This window comes from Heterodontus francisci, chromosome 3 (genome assembly GCF_036365525.1).
Source record: "Heterodontus francisci isolate sHetFra1 chromosome 3, sHetFra1.hap1, whole genome shotgun sequence".
NCBI classification, from domain to species: Eukaryota; Metazoa; Chordata; class Chondrichthyes; order Heterodontiformes; family Heterodontidae; genus Heterodontus; species Heterodontus francisci.
The window spans coordinates 100157337-100176772 of record NC_090373.1 but is presented as its reverse complement, the minus strand read 5'-3'; the positions used below and the strand labels follow the sequence as shown (position 1 = coordinate 100176772).

At 42.5% G+C, this 19436-nt stretch overlaps 1 protein-coding gene across 7 annotated transcripts in view; it reads left to right on the top strand.

The window, feature by feature from the left end:
- l3mbtl3 (L3MBTL histone methyl-lysine binding protein 3) overlaps nucleotides 1-19436 on the top strand; it is a 188813-nt gene that overhangs the window by 113392 nt on the left and 55985 nt on the right. For 6 of the 7 annotated variants that reach the window (XM_068025130.1, XM_068025119.1, XM_068025123.1 and 3 more), the window contains 2 exons: nucleotides 3316-3483; nucleotides 11843-11977. In XM_068025130.1, the coding sequence (XP_067881231.1) occupies nucleotides 3316-3483; nucleotides 11843-11977 (303 nt within the window). The remainder of the gene's footprint in view (nucleotides 1-3315; nucleotides 3484-11842; nucleotides 11978-19436) is intronic. The other variant, XM_068025140.1, reaches the window with a different exon arrangement.

Genomic DNA, 19436 nt, shown 5'->3' with positions numbered 1-19436 from the left:
CACTCCTAAACTACAGATCTACTCCATTACTATGTGGATTAGCAGCATCAGAACTGTTGATGGAAAGGAAGCTTAGAACACATTTCTCATCCCACCAAAAAATTACTTCCAGGGCTAGAAGTCTAGGATTATCAGAGTTCAAGATAGAGAAAAGTGTTATCGAAAACAACAAGCTTATAACTATAACAGGAGATATCATACCAGAAACCTACCCAAGTTGATGGAAGGAGAAAAGGTATGGGTACGAGACCAGGCAGAGAAGGAGTAATCGTCCAGAGAGATGAAAATCAACAGAGATGTTATTTAGTATATAATTCACATGGTTTATAAAAAGAAACAGGAGAAATCTTGTTGCTAGTCATCAAAGACATCAATCGCTTATACATTTGGATGAACCAGATGTTGAACCTGAAATTCACAAAGCACCAGATACTACAAACCTCAATGAAGGCTGTCCAAGTCAAGAAACAAGAGTTCAGAGAAAGACTACTAATCTTCTGAGTCTGACAACAACACCAGGGAGAGTTATGAAGCCTCCTGATAGACTGAATCTGTGAAGTCAGAGACTTGGGGGGGAGATAGGGTCGTATGTAAAGGTCAAAATTAATGTACAAAAAAATATATGGACAAAGACTTGGGGGGAGATGTATAAGGATTTGAAAGGGTTAATGTTTGGGACAGTGTGAGTAACACCTCCCACTACGATGATGTAAGAGATCACATAAAAGACTTGAAGGAGAAGCAGCATGGCATCAGTGGAGTTAGACATATTTGTGTAAAGCTGTATATAGTTCTCTAATATGTAATAAACTAGTTATTATTAAAACTTACCGAAAACTCAGTAATCTCTCCCAACTAGACTAACTAAACCATTCTGATTCTAATTCTTCACAGTGCTAGTAAGGATGAGCTAGACAGTTAAGACAAAATCCATATGGATTGACTTAAGAAATAGCAAGGCAAAATGCACGATTCTCAGTGTATATTACAAGCCACCAAACAGTGGAGATAACATGGAGCTGGATATCTGCAGCCAGTTGAGAGCAGTTGTCAAGAACAACAGATTAATAATATCGCACATATTTAAGGAGGACTAGAACATCAGAATGTTACAAGTAGGGGATTAAAATGGTGTCATGCTCGGCCCCCACCTGCTAAGAGTGAGGCACATTAATTTTGTCATGAACATTGGTTTTAAACTGTTGCTGGAGCGAGAAAATGACTTGTTAAACATATCAGCTGTGGCTGGAAAAAGGCATTTGCATGTTAACAGACAGTGCTTGGAAGGACAAAGGACCATTGCCTGATGCATTCACCCCACAATGGACCTTGATCACCAGGTATTGTGTGTAAGAGGACCATTCCAGAGACTGCTAAGGTGATTCAATCCAGGACTGGTTATAACAGCTGGTCACATTACTAACTGGCTGTTCCAGGGGCTTTTGACCTACCCACAGAGAGTTTGAACACAGACTGTTTGCTCCTGGACTGAGAAGTTCTCTCCTGTCTGCTCCCATCTCTTTCTCACAAGCCTCTGAATCCACTCAAGACACATGAACCTCAAGAGAAAAAAGTCTCCTACAGCGAACAATGTTTAAAAAGAATACTTGGCCTCAACGAAAAAGCAAGAATTTTTAAAATTATTTTCCCAATAAATAGTCTGTAGAGTTCAGACTTCACCTACTGTTGCTGGGCTAACTGTGTACATACTATGTAACCCAAGGGCTATTATATAACAAAAGGTCATGTTTAACATTTCATTAGTTGAAGAAAAAGTATTTTTATTCAGTTGTTATTAACTGGTTTCCTTTTACAATCATTCAGAATTCTGTATATTAATATCAATATATTAACATCTCCTGATTTTTATCTATTACAGTAGAGTTTGAAATGACTGTGCACATGATATCCTCTTTAGGTGGGTGAAGATGAACAGTACAGTCTCCCAACTGGAAGGGCTCTAATTTCTACTGGGCGCAGGCAGCAAACTGGTGGTTGTGGATCGGCCGCCTGCTTCAAGCTGTGCAGAGCAATTGAACCTAAATATTTCTGATCAGTACTAACAAACTGTGGTTCAGAAGGAAAACAGATGGCATACCTTATAATATAGATCCTGTGATTCTGCTGGGTGAGAGGCTTTGATTAAACATGAGCTTGAAAAGTTCATATCTAAATTAGATTCTCCTGATTATATTGATACTGTAGGGAGTGCCAGAAGTGCTTCAGCAGGCAATTTAACTGATTTCTAAAATTGGTTACATATAACACATTAAACTCAACAGAACTCACCTAGCATCAAATCTGACAGTATTAAATCCCAAGAGCAATATGTTTTTAAAATCTGAAGCTAATGTACTAATTCCTGAGGATGGCATTTGTATTTCACATTGAAATAATTTTGGAATTGATTCCTCAATCCAACTGTTTGTCTACTTTCCGCCCTACTCCCCAATGCTTTGCCATTTCTGTCACTGTAGTATACACTGCCTGGGAAAGCCTAAGAAATGTAGTTAAGTTGTAAATATGTGGGATCATGTAACTGAGGTTATTTCACTTGTCTGCTTGCAGTGAGCTAGTTGCCCTGGTGCATGCTTTTGATTTTTTTTAAAAATTATTCTAATAGGTGTTGCTAGCGAGGCCAGCATTTATTATTTATTGTTGCTCTCAAAGTTTGTGGTAAGCTGCCTTCTTGAACAGCTGCAGTGTTTGAGTTTTACGAACTGATTAACACTAAGTTCTGAATTCAGGGGGGTATAAAATAGTCTGTTAAAGAAATCATAGATGTCGTGAAAGTGCTTTACAATGTTGTCAACATATTTTTTATTCAGATTATTTTTTGTTGAAGACTTTCCCGATGAGAAGAGATCTTTAAAGTTGAGATAAAGCTGATTCCGATACCTTGCTCACATAAAGAAAATTCCAAAAACTACTGGACATTTTTTTTAAAATGGTGATTATAGGAATAAACAGAAAATTCATCCAGTGTGGGCATTTTTGTGCTAATGAGTTGACTGCCCATAGGGACTATGTTAAAAGTGCCCAAACTGATTTCATGTAGTAACTTTCAGGCAATGATAAAAATTATGTGTCATATCATCTTGGGCTTGATTTTCAGCCAAGTCTCAAAGGTGAAAAGCAATGTTCTAATTCACTGAGCCACCAATTCCATTGAAATGGATTCTTATAGGGATTAAGTTGCAAGCAGGATATAATTTGGGGATTATAAAAAAGAGGCAACTTCCTTTTTGAGATAATAACAAAGAAAGGAATTTGCTATTTGTTCATCCAGCTGTAAGAAGTATTCTTTCTGTACAGTGCATTAGGTTGTCCATACTCTCCGATCAACCTGAACAGAGAAAATGTACTGCAGGATCGTGTGAATGGAGAATTGCCAGTCTCTACTGCTGGTATACTCAAGAGCAAGAAAGTGGAAGCAGATGGAGTAGAAACAACCCCTAGTTCATCTAATATCACATCTTATGGGTCTGAGATTTTTTTTTCAATGTTGTTTTACAGTTGAATGTTTCATGCTTGTAATATTTCATTTCTCTCGATTATTACCTTAGTTGATGGCATTCTGTTTCTCAGATGAATACTGAATATTCTGGTATTTGAAGGCTTTGATTCATAGTTATACCTTTATGATAACACATCATGGAATTGAACAAATTTTGCCTTCAAACAGTAGTTATTCAGTCCTTTTACCTTTTTATATTTTTAATATTCTGCAGTTTTGTGTTTTACTTATTGTTTATTGATCCTACTGCTTTTTCTATCATTTTTCTCTCCAGGTTTCAATTTTTTGTATATAATTGATTTTTTTGGTAACTTTTCTTTAATACTCAATTTTTTTTCTTTGCTAAAATTGTTGCATTTGCTCTGTTTCACTATTTAGTTACCTTAATTAGTACAAAGACTTTTTTTACTCAAATGGAAACCGTTTACAAATGTTACCTTAACTAAGGGTTTTTCTTTCCCTTTTTAGTCCTGGAATTTTTCTGATTTTTGCATCTCCCTGGAGATTACATGACTCCAAGGGAGGGAAGAGGGGTGGATGTGGAGAGGTGGTAGAAAGTGTCTAGTCATGATGCTCCAGGTAGCTTGAGTGTGGGGCAGGCTTTTCCTGCACATCATTTTCAAATTTTTATATGTTCATATGTAAGAGACACCTTCTATAATAGCTCACTCCAAGAACCTCCAATCTAGCTTCTTCCATGTCCTCATTCTCATCCTCTTCATAAGAATAGAGGTATTTCCATTGGGAAACGCATGTTTTGAGTACAAAGCGGTAATTTGACAGCAAACTGACTAAAATTATTAGTAAAAGTCCTGATTGATTATCCAACGTACTAACAAGATCAAATATACAGACAAAGTAATGTCAACCTTCAGTAGCTGTAAATAAAATGGTTTCAAGGTGGTATCCACTTCAGAGATACTTTTCTGTAGCACCTGTCACCACTTATATAGTGGCTGTAATGTTTTGATGCAGAATTTGGAGGAAATAGTCAGAAGGATTACCTGCATTCTGTTGATTCTATTTACGTGTAGCGGATTGGGCTTAAGGCCTGCTGATTTTCTTTTTTGTGATACTTTACATGTATTTTTTGGCGCCTGTAGCTTCTAAGAACCTATTTTATCCTGTTTGCTACCTTAAAATGGGTGGTAATTCAAAGGGAAATCCAACCCATGGTGAACTTTTCTTAACTAATTCTTCATAACCCCCTTTCTCTGTCCTATGTACCTAGTGAGAGAGAGTTACATGACAATTATGGGATGAGGCTCAATTAGATGGTTGATAGGATTAGTAACTTATTCTGCTACTGAATAAATCATTTTATAGTGTCGACCAGAGGATTGATGGATATGCACATTGACTTAATCAGGTCAGGTAAAGTTTTCTCTTTTGGTTGAGAGGAATCTGAAGTAATGTCCCAGCAAACCCCAGAAACACAAGGATCTTGGACTGAACAATTAGTAGTCAAGTCTATAGTGTAGGATAGCTGAGAGCAGGCAGCTGTAAAGGAATACGTCTGTGTGAACTGCAGTGGAGTCAGAGGATGGTCATGGTCATGGCTGACATAGATGGGAAGTCAGAGAAATGTGATTGTCTTCAGACTTGAATCAAGGAAGAAATGGATGGATTTTTCAAATCCTGATGCCCAAGAAAACATGGTACATGAGGAACCAATACCATCTGATATCCAAAGTACGGATTTAAGATTTTCTAATCACTTTTATTTGTCAATCCTTTGTGGGGGGTGGACCTTTATGCTGGCGGCGGGAGAAACTGACACTGAGTTCCCTGCATCGCCTCTTTTCCAGAAAGACTGCCAAATTTAGGGCCAATCAGGCACTCAAGTGGACAACGGCAGGCCTTCCATAGAATTTAGGACCCCGTTGCCTGAAGTCCTGCCCTTGGAGAGCTGCCGGCCAATCAGAGGCCAGCAGCTGTGGCGACTGCTGCTGGAGGTGACCATCTTGGAGGCCAAGGAGTGTTGCTGGAGCCAGGACTCGGGTAGGTCAGGGTGGGAGGGGTCTCACGGAGGAGCTGGGACAGGGCTCGGCAGCAAGGGCTGGGTGTGCCCCTCAGCAGGTACCCACCTTCCTGATACCAGATCCCTCGTTCAGGCACTAAATGCCTTTGAATGAGGGGCCCCCGCCCCCGCCAGCTGTTCACAGGCCTTCCCGTCCTGGACTAAATTTCGTCGGAGGTGGTGGCAACCCCCTCCCCCGCACTATCCCACCTGATTTTATGCTCTCCCCACCTCCAAACCCGCTGTGAGGTAAAGCATAAAATTCCACCCAGGATGGCCAATGTTCCTTTTGCATGTTAATGGCTAATATTTAAGAGCAAAAACTTGCTGCACAAAAACTAGCTTCATTCAGGCCCTGGAAATGTCAGCCTAGTTAGAAAATTTCATTAAAAGTCTATCAAATTAGAATAACATGCTGCAGAATTAGAGCCACAATGAACAAATACAGCTAAGAGTAGTACAGAGCCAAGACAGGTACTGGTCATGGCTGGTATAGCTTGGAGATCCATATTATAATAAATGCCTGTACTTGCTCAGAGGTCATCGGCAGCAGCATGAAGCCCTTGCTTGTGCCAGAAATCTGGAAGTAATATGTTCCATGATCTGATTAGTGCACATTTTAAAATTGTTTTAAGCTTTGTGATTTTGCTACAAATCAGACCTAAGAAGAGTTAGCAATTGCTTATCTTGTGGTCTGGCGGCAGACATTTGGTGTGTTGCTCATTCATATCCATTATTGAATGTAGACTACCATAACCGTTGCTATGTTTACTCTTTGATAGCCATTGTTGAGATAGTTGAGAAAGCCATTCTGTGTCTGTTTGGGAGTTCAGTAAAAAAAAACTGTTCTGTCAGTTTAACTAATAATTTCCCTCTTAGTTCCAAGATCAGAACAGCTGTTTTCTGTTGTTGACAGGTCATCATCAAGCACTGACATTGATGACATTTTATTTTACAACCTGAATATATATTAGCCAGAATCACTAGAGAGACTAGCTCCTGCAGTATGTGAAGATTGCGAAATGTAGAATATATAGCAGTATCTTCAATTAATAAAGAATGAGTATTTGAGAATTATTGCATCTGTTTTTGATGTCAGATTGACTTGTTTGCTATAACTGATTTTGAGTTTATTACCTCAGTTTGCCAAACTATCAGTAAAAAGCACAATTCATGACAACATTTTCCTATGAGAGACATTTTGCTATAAAAGGATGCCAATGCCTTTGCTCTATTCTTAAGATTCTAATTTTTTTACTTTGCAACAGTGAAAGGAAAAGTTTTCTTTCCCTGCCTTGAGTAATCATCATGATCATTAATACACATTCCAATTCTGGATATTGGCTTCTCAGTTCCTGCATTATTCACACAAGGAGCATTGATGTCAATGATTTGAAGACTCAGCCAATTTTCCTTTAGCGACTTACAATAATCTTTCATGTAGGAGAAACCAGTTGCACAGAGACGAGTAGCAATGGGGTAAAGAATAGTTCACAAATAGGAGGAATCAGACAGGGCAAATGTGAAGCAATTTAAGATGATTTTGGAGTGCTTGGTCGTAAAGGCAAGGAGCATGGTGGTAAAAGTTGGTGACCTGTAGGCACAGGTCATCAAATGGCACTGTAATATAATGGCATTAACAGGCCTGGATCAAAGAAGGGAAGGATTGGGAACTTAATACTCCTGGCAACAAGGTATTCAGGAAAGATAGGGAAGGAATAAAAAGGAGGTTGGGGGATGGGTGGAATGGTCAGTGTTCCGATAAAAGTTCGTCGACCTGAAACTGTTTCTCTCTACACAGATGCTGTCACTCCTGCTGAGTATTATCAGCATTTTGTGTTTTTATTTCAGGTTTCCAGCATCTGTAGTATTTTGTTTTTATTACAGAATAATGATACTGAGATGATTACAGTGTAAAAGACAAAGAGGGGGAGGAATTCCTCAAATGTGTGAAAAGAGCTTTCTTGATCAGTGTGTTTCCAGCCCAATGTGGAAGGAAGCAGCACTGGTTCTAGTTCTGGGGAATGAATTGGGGCAAGTGAAGCCTGTTTCAGTGGAGGGAGCATTTGAGGAACAGCGATCATGAGATCATCAGGTTTAGAATAGTTATGGAAAAGGACACGGTACAGTCAAGTATGAAAATACTTTAACTGAAGGAGGGCTGACTTCAGTGGGTCGAAATAGATTCTGTCCCAGTTGGATTAGAATAAAACTTAATGGGCAAATCAGTAATTGAACAATGGGAAACCTCCAAAGAGTGGCTGAGTGAGATAACAAATGCATCTGTCTTCACTAGAGAAGAGAATACTGGCAAAGTAGCAGTAAAGGAGGAGGTAGTAGCGATTATTGAAAAGGATAATAGATTTTTTTAAATGTTGGCAGTCATCAAAGTAGAAAAGTCACCTGTCCAGATGGGATGCATCCTAGGTTACTGAGGGAAGTAGGGATGGGAATTGCAGAGGCTCTGGCCATAAACTTCAAATCCTCCTTGGATATGAGGGTGGTTCCAACAGACTGGAGGATTGTAAATGGTACACTCCTGTTCAAACAATTGAGAGGGATGAATCCAGCAACTACAGTCCAGTCAGTCCAATGTCGGTAGTGGGGAAAATTTTAGAGACAGTAATCTGGGACAAAATTAATTCGTATTTCGCAAAGTATGGCTAATAACTGAAAGTCAGGATGGATGTGTTAAAGGCAAATCGTGTTTGAATAATTTGATCAAGTTCTTTGATAAAATAACAGAGATGGTTGATGAGCCTAGTGCGGTTAATGTATATATGAAATTTCTAAAGGTGTTTGACAAAGTACCACATAATAGACTTATTAGCAAAATTAAAGCCCATGGGATTAGAAGGACAGTAGCTGCATTGGATACAAGATTGACTAAGGGACAGAAAGCACAGAGTAGTGGTGACCAGTTAATTTTCAGACTGGAGGCAGTATACAGTGGTGTACCCCAGTTTTTTTTATGCATTCATGGGATGTGGGCGTCGTTGGCCAGGCCAGCATTTATTGCCCATCCCCAGTTGCCCTTGAGAAGGTGGTGGTGAAGCTGCCTTCTTGAACCGCTGCAGTCCATGTGGGGTAGGTACACCCACAGTGCTGTTAGGAAGGGAGTTTCAGGATTTTGACCCAGCGACAGTGAAGGAACGGCGATACAGTTCCAAGTCAGGATGGTGTGTGACTTGGAGGGGAACTTGCAGGTGGTGGTGTTCCCATGCATTTGCTGCCCTTGTCCTTCTAGTTGGTAGAGGTCACGGGTTTAGAAGGTGATATCTCAGGAGCCTTGGTGAGTTGCTGTAGTGCATCTTGTAGATGGTACACACTGCTGCCACTGTGCTTCGGAGGGAGTGAATGTTTGTAGATGGGGTGCCAATCAAGTGGGCTGCTTTGTCTGGGATGCTTTCGAGCTTCTTGAGTGCTGTTGGAGCAGCACCCATCCAAGCAAGTGGAGAGTTTTCCATCGTATTCCTGACTTGTGCTTTGTAGATGGTGGACAGGCTTTGGGGAGTCAGGAGATGAGTTACTTGCTGCAGGATTCCTAGCCTCTGACCTGCTCTTGTAGCCACAGTATTTATATGGCTACTCTAGTTCAGTTTCTGGTCAATGGTAGCCCCTGGTATGTTGATAGTTGGGTATTCAGCGATGGTAATGCCATTGAATGTCAAGGCGAGATGGTTAGATTCTTTCTTGTTGGAAATGGTCATTGCCTGGCACTTATGTGGCGCAAATGTTACTTGTCACTTATCAGCCCAAGCTTGGATATTGTCCAAGTCTTGCTGCATTTCTACACGGACTGCTTCAGTATCTGAGAAGTCACGAATGGTGCTGAAAACTGTGCAATCATCAGTGAACATCCCCACTTCTGACCTTATGATTGAAGGAAGGTCATTGATGAAGCAGCTGAAGATGGTTGGGCCTAGGACACTAACCTGAGGAACTCCTTCAGTGATGTCCTGGAGCTCAGATGCCTGACCTCTAACAACCACAACCATCTTCCTCCCAGTTATTAGGATCACTGCTCTTTTTGATATATATTAATGACCTGGACTTGGGTATGAAGGACATAATTTTGAAGTTTGCAGATAAAATTTGAGGAGAATAGTATTAGACTTCAGGAGGACATAAGACAGGCTGCTAAAATGGGTAGACACATGGCAGATGAAATTTAATGCAGAGAAGTGTGAAATTATACATTTTGGTAGGAAGGGTGAGGAGATGAAATCGAGGCAATACGAACTGAATAGTACAATTTTAAAAGGGGATGCAGGAAGAGAGTGACCTGAGCATATATGTACATAAACCTTTTAAGGTGGTAGGATAATTCTTGCCCAATCACCTGACTGGTCTATATCCTTTTCCAGCATCTTTGTCTTCCTCACAGTTTACATTCCCACTTAGCAGCAGAATTGGCTATTTATACTCTGTCCACCTATTTAAGTCGGTGATGAGACTCAAGCACTGATCCTTGCAGCACTCTACCGTTTATTTCTACTATCTGTTTTCTGTCCGCTAAGCAATTATCAATCCATGCTAATATATTATCCCATGACCCCTAATCTTGTGGAACAATTTATTATGTGGCACCTAATTGCCTTCTGAAAATCCAAATAGACTACATCGACTGCTATTTACACCCTCAAGCAACTCTTAACAGATTTGTCAAACACAATTTTCCTTTCATAAAACTGTGTTGACTCTTATTTAATTGTATTTTGATTTTCCAAGTGCCCCGTTAGCACATCCTTAATAATAGATACTAAAATTTTCCCTTCTACTGATGTCTGGCTAACTGACCTATAGTTCCCTGTTTTCTCCCCCTCTCCTTCCTTGAACAGCGGGGCTATATTTGCTACCTTCCAGTCCATGGCGCTGTTCTAGAATCTAGGGTATTCTGGAAGATTAAAACCAATGCATCCACTATCTCTGCAGCCACCTCTTTTAAAACCCTAGAATGTAGACTCTCAGGTCTAGTATATTTGATGGCTTTTAGTCTCATTTAACTTCTCCAGTACTTTTTCTTTACTAATAATTATTTTCAATTCTTCACTCTCATTAAGCCACTTTCAGCAATGCTCTTTGTCTCTTTTACTGTGAAGACAAACACAAAATATGTGTTTAACATCTGTCATTTCCTTATCCCCTGTTATAAATTCTCCTGTTTCTGCCTCTAACAGATCCATGTTTACTTTTGCTAATCTCTTTACATGCTACTAAAATGTCTTACAATCTGTTTTTATATTGCTTGCTAGTTTACTTTAATTCTATTTTCTCCCTCTTTATCATTTCCTTGGCTATCCTTTGCTGATTTTTAAAACCCTCCCAATCCTGAGGCTCACTATACTTTTTGGCAACACTGTAAGCCTCTTCTTTTAATCTAGTACTATCCTGCACAGTTGTATCACTTCTAGAGGATTTTTTTATTCCTCAGGAATGTATATTTGTTGAGCATTTTGAATTATTTCTTTACATGTTTTCTATTGCTTATCTGCCATCATATCTTTCCCAATCTACCTCAGCAAACCCAGCTCCCATACCCTGCAAAATTAGTTTTATTTAAATTTAAAACCTTACTTTCTGACTTAATAACATCACTCTCAAATTTAATACGAAATTCTATCATAATTTGACCACTCTTTCCCAGAGGTTCCTTTACTATAAAATTACTAATCAACCCTGTATCATTTAGATCTAAAATAGCCTGTTGCATAGTTCGTTCTTGAATATATTGTTCTAGAAAACTGCCTTGAATACATTCCATGAACTCATTCATTGCATGTGCCAATTTGGTTTGCCCAATCTATATGAAGGTAAAAGTCCGCCTGAATTATTGCATTACCCTTGTTGCATTAATTGTTAGGGCAGAGTGGTGTATGGGTTAACCAATGACCTTCCACCACTGGTGCTTGGATCTAATGGAAAGCTCCATATTAGAGTTTAAATCTCATCTGCAGGCAGTAAGATAAATGTAAAATGGGTCTGAGCAGCCTCAATGCAGTTGCTAGTGAGCATGGCCCCCCAGCACAAAACTAATTTGGCACAAATTGGCAATCACGCTGAAAGATCACAGGAAGCTTGAAGTGAGCAATAGAAAAGTCTAACTGGTGCAGTAAAGTATGTTTTTGTGTAAATGTTGACTAAGACCATTCGTTAGGGAAGTGGAAATTTTAATCCTCATCTAACTGGACACCTAATTTGGTATGCTGGATTCCTAAAGTAGAAAATATTTCACTTCAATTTGAGCATAAAATTCACTCAAAAAAATTGATTCAGATTTAAATGTGACATTGTTTGATCTGCAGGAAATGTTCAAAAGACCATTGGTTCTCAGAAACTGCTGCTCAAGCAAAGAGGAATGCTGAGGAATCTGTCTCTGATGAAGAGCCACCATGCAAAAAATCTCTCTTGTGTGCCAGCAAAGGAAGAAAGTACCCCAGGTCAGTATCTTCTACAAATAGTTATTGTGATATGAATATCTTGTGCACAAAATGCCCAATACAAGATTGCTGTTCTTGTTAATTACGATAGTATTATTGAGTACAAGACTTCTTGTAACCTGTGAAAATCTCAACCATGACAGGGTACATGTCTGTGTAATCTTACATTTTTACTTTCTTCTATGTACTTATTAAATGATGTCCAGTTGTTGTTTAATCTAACATAGAATGATCTTTATCCTACTTCAAAATAAACTCCAGTACACATGCTTGCAGCACACAACAGCATCTGCTGTGATTTTTTTGTGACTGCTGACTTCTGGATGTTCACAAATTGTGTTTTGTGTACAAGATCATGAAGAGTAAATGAAATGATGCGTGTCTATTTCCAGTTTTTGGTTTTATTAAATGATTTTATCATATGTACCATACAATCAGCAACTGAAAGTCATTTGATATTAAGAGGTTGCAAGAATTCCTGGGGCGAGGGGTGGGGGTGGAGATCGGGTGGTAATCAGTTAGAAACTGAACTTTACCTGGGTGCCATAGCCTAGCATCAAACATATAAGTAGTTCATTGATCAAAGGCAGAATTAACATTTCATTATATGAACTAATGTGATAATATGCTAAGACCTTGTATACAGATAAATATACCTTTATTCTAGTATCCTCCACCTTTCGTTGAGGAATGCAGTATGTTTAGGATGTTTGATGTTGTTGGGATAACACCTAGATTATGGTCCACTATTTTCTCTACAAAGTTTGGTGAACAAATTTGCCGGTCAGATTAATAATTAATAAGTGCCTAAAATACAAGACAAATCTCATTCATTTGCAGTGCTTCTCAAAATATCTTAAAACTATGATTGCAGAAATGAAGAACAAGTTAAAAGTACTTGATGCTGTGTTGATTTAGTTAATAAAGCAGTTCCTATTCGTCCTGATTTGACTTGCATTACTTTCACTGACATCACTTTAAACCTCTCAAATATTTAAGTCTGCCAACTAATGAATTAGATTACCAATAAATGTAATCGGTGAAGGTTTGAAACCCACATATTGTGGGCTGGAATTTGTGCAGGCGGCATGGGTCCCGATGCCACCAGGCCAGAAAGACTAGGGGAACCCCATCTTGGTCATTCTGGGGGACCCCCAGCACACTTTACAGCACTCAAGCAGTTAACCAATCAGACGGCCGGCTGCTCAACAGTCTCTGCTGCTCCACCAGGAGCAGTGGCCACTGCTGGGACTGCAGGAGGCCCACGACCAGGAGCAGCGCTGGAGCTTCCCTCTGCAGTTAAGGAGGGCTTGCCAGAGCCAGTCAGGCAGGCCCCAGCGATGGGTGGGAGTGGGGGGCTAGTTGTTGAGGGCATGGTGGGGAAGCGGGTGTTGGCGCAGGGGCGGATGTGGCCACTGGGGGCTCTCCGTGGGCCACAGATTCATCAAGTAGGAGGCGCCTCCAGCCTGCAGGGAGGCCACCTGGTGTTACTGAGCGGCCTCTCCACATGGCGGGCCTCCCACCAGATGCTAGTAAAATATCAGTGGCGGTGTGAAGAGGCTTTAAGTGGCCATTAATTGGCCACTTAAGGGCCTCAATTGGCCTCTCATGGGCCTACCTCAGCCTTCCCCGCACTCCTGCCTTCCCTCGCTATATTATGGGCCTCCACACCACCCTGCCCATCGCCAGAGGGCTGATAAAATTCACCCCCTATGGGTGGGTCTGGCTACTCTGTGAAAAATACTCAATAGATGAAAATGGTCAGATTGTATTTCATAGTAATATTTAATCTACTCTCTTTCAAAGCTGTTTAGTAAGATATACGCAGATGTGTAATCAGTATAAAAATGTAGAATGTAGTAAATCATGGTGAAACAAATACACAGATCTTCTGCCATTTCCACTGCCAGTGCTATAAAGGGCACGGGGAAAATTTTAACCTGTCAGGGTAGGCAGGTGTCAGTACATGCAGTAGGTTAAAGAAGCAAAAAAAAAAATGCCGGCATGTTGGGAAGCCAGCATGAACTCACCTACTTCCGCATTTAACTCCGCATTTGTTAATGTTTGTTGTCCCCGTGGGACAGGCAGGTCTGCGATTAACTTATGCTGAAAGGTAACTGACTGCATCTTTAACCTTGGATTCTGGCTTTAACTGCCAGTGCATGGATTTCCCGGCTGTCTGAAACTCACCAGGTTGAACAAGGCAAGAGGACAACAGAAGTTGACGGGGCTGAGCAATTAACTGGCTGGAAAGCCTTTAAATTCTAATATCTGCCAACTGCTTCTTTGCCAAGATGAAAGGCTTTTGCTCACAGGACCTGTTCTGAAAGTGTGTTTTCACTGCTTTGGAGGAGATTTTAAAGATGTCGGAAATCATTTCTATTACCTTGGGCTTTATTGCCCTTGATCTGCACTTCCCAGCTGTCAACCTTCAGATCAGCATGGGAGCTGCTTATGCAGCTCTACCTTGAACCTCTGATGAGGAATAAGAGGAGCAGCAACAGCCTTCTCTTTGTCACCTGCTGCTCCGCAGGGCAGAGGGGATGGACATAGAGCTCCAGTTCACGAGAGGCGATACCCCTAACACAGGGTATACAGGCAGTGAATAAGCTTTCTGGATATGACTGAGCTGCAGTGCCTCAGGAGGTTCAGACATTCACAGCATGTTATTGCTGACTTTAGCAGCCTCCTGGAACAAGACTTTCCTGCATCTCCCAGATGACCAATAACATGTTTGCCAGAGCCTCCACTTATGTCCACTTCGCGACTGATGAGGCCAGTCAGAATGAGAGGGCCCTGGGATGTGCTGCTTTGACTGGATTCCCACAGGTAGAAGGAATCATTGGTTTCACATCAAAACACCCTCAGATCAACCAGCAGTATTGATCAAGCAAAAGGGATTTCACCCAGTAACATTCAGCTGATATGTTAGCACTGAAATAGTATCATTCATGTCTGTGCAAGGGACCCAGGAAGCTGCTATGATGTCTTCATCCTGCTTCAGTCATATCTTCCACAGGGGGAAGATAGAGATTATGATGAAACAAAAAGAGGGTGTATGATGCATGTCGGGTGAACTCATCAGATGGAATTTTATGCCATCCTCCGTGCCCGATTTGGTGGTGTGAGGGGTGATATAATTAGCCAGGAGGTGTTCTACGGATTCCCGACAGTGGGATATTTTGCAGGAATTAAGTCAGCAGCAGTTTGTGGCATTCTGGGGCTCCCCCAGCACGGTGGCGGATTGCAGCTTTACATTCATTTAAATTACATGAATATTTATTACCCTATGTATAGTTACAATTTAGTCCTACCTGCCAGATTAAGTGAATGGCAAGCGATATTCTCATGCCACCCAGTTTACGAATATTTCAACATGATGTGCAGCAGTTGGATTGTGCAGTTGAGTCTCAAGCCAGTGCTCCTCTTAATTCATCCACTAAACTAATGCCAGCATTGAAATGGATGTTTGCCTCCAGGCTCAGCACCAGCAAGGGTGAATCATCTCAGGGGATAGCAGAAAAGGCATGGGTGGGGCAATCTGGAGCAGGGGAAGGTAGTCGGGGATGGAAGGATGGAGTGATTGGGAGCAGGGGAGGGTAGTCTGGGTTGGAAGGGTGGGGCGATTGGATGCATCAAGGAGAAGGGGAGAGTGGAGTGGAGCTTCCAAGTTGTTGAATGGTTGATGTTGATGGTGAATATGCATTTTGTCAGCTGCAGGAGCGGTGGGTGGATTAGGTCAGTACAGTGCATGAAGATATTTGGCGAGGGCCTAAAGGGAAGGATGATTGCTGTCTATGTCAGGGAGCTGTGAGGTAAATTGAGGGTACTTGCTCGCAGAGGTAATGGTCACAGTCAATAGGGGAAAATGGATTCTGTAGGGGAGAAGGTCAAGACTAATGAGTGGGTATTCGACAGCTTCATATGGAGGGGGAGGGAAACAGGACTTGGCAACAATGATCAATTTGACGTGCCGTGGTTCAAGGGTAAGAGACGACATGTCTATAGTAATGGGAGTAGGAACAGTGGGGAGGAGGCAAACGACAGTGGGTGTGTCTTCTACCTGGCTGCAATTTGAAGGTAGATGGATATAAGGGAGCTGTTCATTGCCTCAGTGTTTCAGCTCACTAGCAACAGATTGCTGAATTGCCGCGCTCTGCTTATTTATTGTTCAGAAAAGCCACAGCGACATGGGTCTCATACACCCAATTTGTCTAGTACCACGGGAAGAGCGAAGAGAGACTAAGGGGGGTTTAGTTTAGAGATACAGCACTGAAACAGGCCCTTCGGCCCACCGACTCTGTGCCGACCATCAACCATCCATTTATACTAATCCTACACTAATCCCATATTCCTACCACATCCCACCTGTCCCGATATTTCCCTACCACCTACCTACACTAGGGGCAATTTATAATAGCCAATTTACCTAACAACCTGCAAGTCTTTTGGCTTGTGGGAGGAAACCGGAGCACCCGGAGGAAACCCACGCAGACACAGGGAGAACTTGCAAACTCCACGCAGGCAGTACCCGGAATTGAACCCGGGTCGCTGGAGCTGTGAGGCTGCGGTGCTAACCACTGCGCCGGTTCTTTCCTCTCAACTCATGATGCCTGCGTGCCAGCAACAGGCAGAACAGGAAGATGAGCATGTTCAGATTGATAACATCCAGAACAGTCTTATCGAAGACGGGCATTGGCACGTCATCACATCTTGAGGACAAGGACAAATTACCTTCAAATGTCAGCGAGGCAATGTCAGAGATGCCTAAGGATGTCAGGTGAAATGGTCACAGAAATTTATAGGATCGTGCAGCATGACCTGCAGCCATTCGGCTTCGGTGGGAATCCCATGCCAGTTGCCCGCAAGGTGACTGGTGCATTGTTTTTTTTTTCCAGTGGCTCCTTCCAGAGATCCACAAGTGACATATGTGGCACCTTGCAGTCTGCGACTCACAGGTGCATCAAAGAGGTGACCAGTGCCCTTTTTCGATGTGCAAATGATGTAATCTACTTGCCTGTAGACGAGGTCAGCCAGGCAGCAAGGTCTGCAGCCTTTGGCGCCATTGCTGGGTTCCGTAGCATGCAAGGTGTGATTGACTGTACTCATGTGGCCATTAGAGCTCCCTGGGAGCAGCCTGATGTCTTTGTCAATCGCAAATGCTTCCATTCTTCAAATGTGCAACTGGTTTATGACCACAGGAGAAGAGTCATGCATGTTTGCGCACATTTCCCAGGGAGCTGTCATGACTCCTACATTTTGAGGAACACTCAGCTGCCAGTAGTTTTCAAGGAATCAGCCGAAGTGTATGGATGGATCGATCCTGGGTGACAACGGTTACCCACTTTGTACATGGTTGAGACACCAGTACATCATCCCCAAAGTGCTGCTGAAGAGAGGTGCAATGTTGCTCACGCATCCACCAGAGCCATTATTCAACACACCATAGGCATGCTGAAAATGTGATTCCGTTGCCTTGACCAGTCTGAGGGGGCTCTTCGATACACACCACAGAGGCTGTCACAAATAATCATTGGCTGCTGTGCCTTGCACAACCTTGCAATTAGACACAGCAACACTCTGCAGGTGGAGGAACAGGAGGAACACCAGTCCTCAGATGAGGATGACTATGAAGAGGGTGAGGAGGAGGACAACGATGTCATCATTGATAGGGCCATGGAGAGACATGCAAGGAACATCAGGGAGAACCTCATTTATCCACATTTCAACCAACAATATCAATATCAGGGCGGCACAGTGGCGCAGAGGGCGGCACAGTGGCGCAGTAGTTAGCACCGCAGCCTCACAGCTCCAGCGACCCGGGTTCAATTCTGGGTACTGCCTGTGTGGAGTTTGCAAGTTCTCCCTGTGTCTGCGTGGGTTTTCTCCGGGTGCTCCGGTTTCCTCCCACAAGCCAAAAGACTTGCAGGTTGGTAGGTAAATTGGCCATTATAAATTGCCCCTAGTGTAGGTAGGTGGTAGGGAAATATATGGGTGGTTGATGGTCGGCACAGACTCTGGTCGAAGGGCCTGTTTCAGTGCTGTATCTCTAAAACTAAAACTAAATCAAGGAACATTGGGAGGAGAAACAGAGCAATTTCCCACAGAAATTCCCTTGTGCATGTGGTCTTATTCAGCTCTGCAATCTTAACAAAGTGTTGCTGCACTTTCATGTGATTGGAATGTGAAATCATCTATGGGCTGTGATGAATGCGGCTACACACCACTGCAAGCAAAACAAAAGTAAGGCATGACCGTATTGGAAAAAGTTATTCATCATCAATAGGAAAACAGCCATCGTTGCAGAGTGAAGGCTCAAATTCCAGTGGGATATGGACCCTGGAATTTCCTGAGATGCTTTGCAAACATCATTGCATTCCTGCCACACAACTCCAAAAAAGGTCTTTGTATCTACCTGTAACCAAGCAAAACATTACAGAGAGTGGATCAAATTTTGCATGAAATAAAAATGTATTAACAAATCTATTCAATCATCACAATTTGTACAGCACCCGTGCCACTTTCGTGATCAAAACTCTTTCAATTTCCTTTTGGTCCCACTACGTCTTGGTGCTACCCCGACATTAGTAGCTGAGGTGGAGACAGTCTTCTCAGTGCGCTGCTGCATTGCTGTGGATGACCGTGGCGGGCGTCCTCTGGAGGAATGGAGCCTTGATGGTTCCATCTTACTGGGGGTCTGCAGCAATGGTGCTTAAGTCTCCTCCGTGTGCTTGCCTGATGGGGGTAAGGGGGTCAATGTCGGGGAGAGTGCGAGACGCCGCTTGCCCGGGGGGTGCCTTGAGAGGAAGGCCCTGGGTTAGCTGGCACGTGCTCATTCCCCCCCCCCCCATCTGAGTTCACGATGACACCTGCCTGCTCCCTAAGGGGAAAGAGCACCTGGAGGGAGTCCAGGTTCCCCGTCCCCATGTTGCTGAGATTCTGCTGCTTGGAGCCCACGGCAACAGCGATGAAGTGCAGGTCAAATCGCATATGGCTCGAATATTCAACCAGACTCGCCACGGAGCTCACCAGACTGTCGACAGAGGAAGCTATACGCTCAAATGCCTGGGACCATGGCACATGCAAAGCCATGCATGACCTTGGGCATCACCAACATATTTTCCACATGGCTTTGCTGCACATCCAGCAGACAAACAGAGGATCATCATGAACACGGGGCTGAGCAGGGGCCTGCTGTCCAGCAGTCCTCAGATTGTCAGGGGACCCAGCTGGCACATGCTTCCTCAGCTGCTGGGACTTTTCTGTCGTGCACACCAGCTTGTGACCCAGATTCTAATCTTAAACCCCCTCTTGGACTGTGTGGATGTGTCTGCACTGGTGGAGGTGGAAGAAGAGACAGGTGATGGTGTATCCTTTGGGGCATTGGCTTTTTGCACCTCCCAGAAGAGGATCCTTGGGCTATGCGGCATTCTGCGACTCGAATGTGGGCACCTGTAGT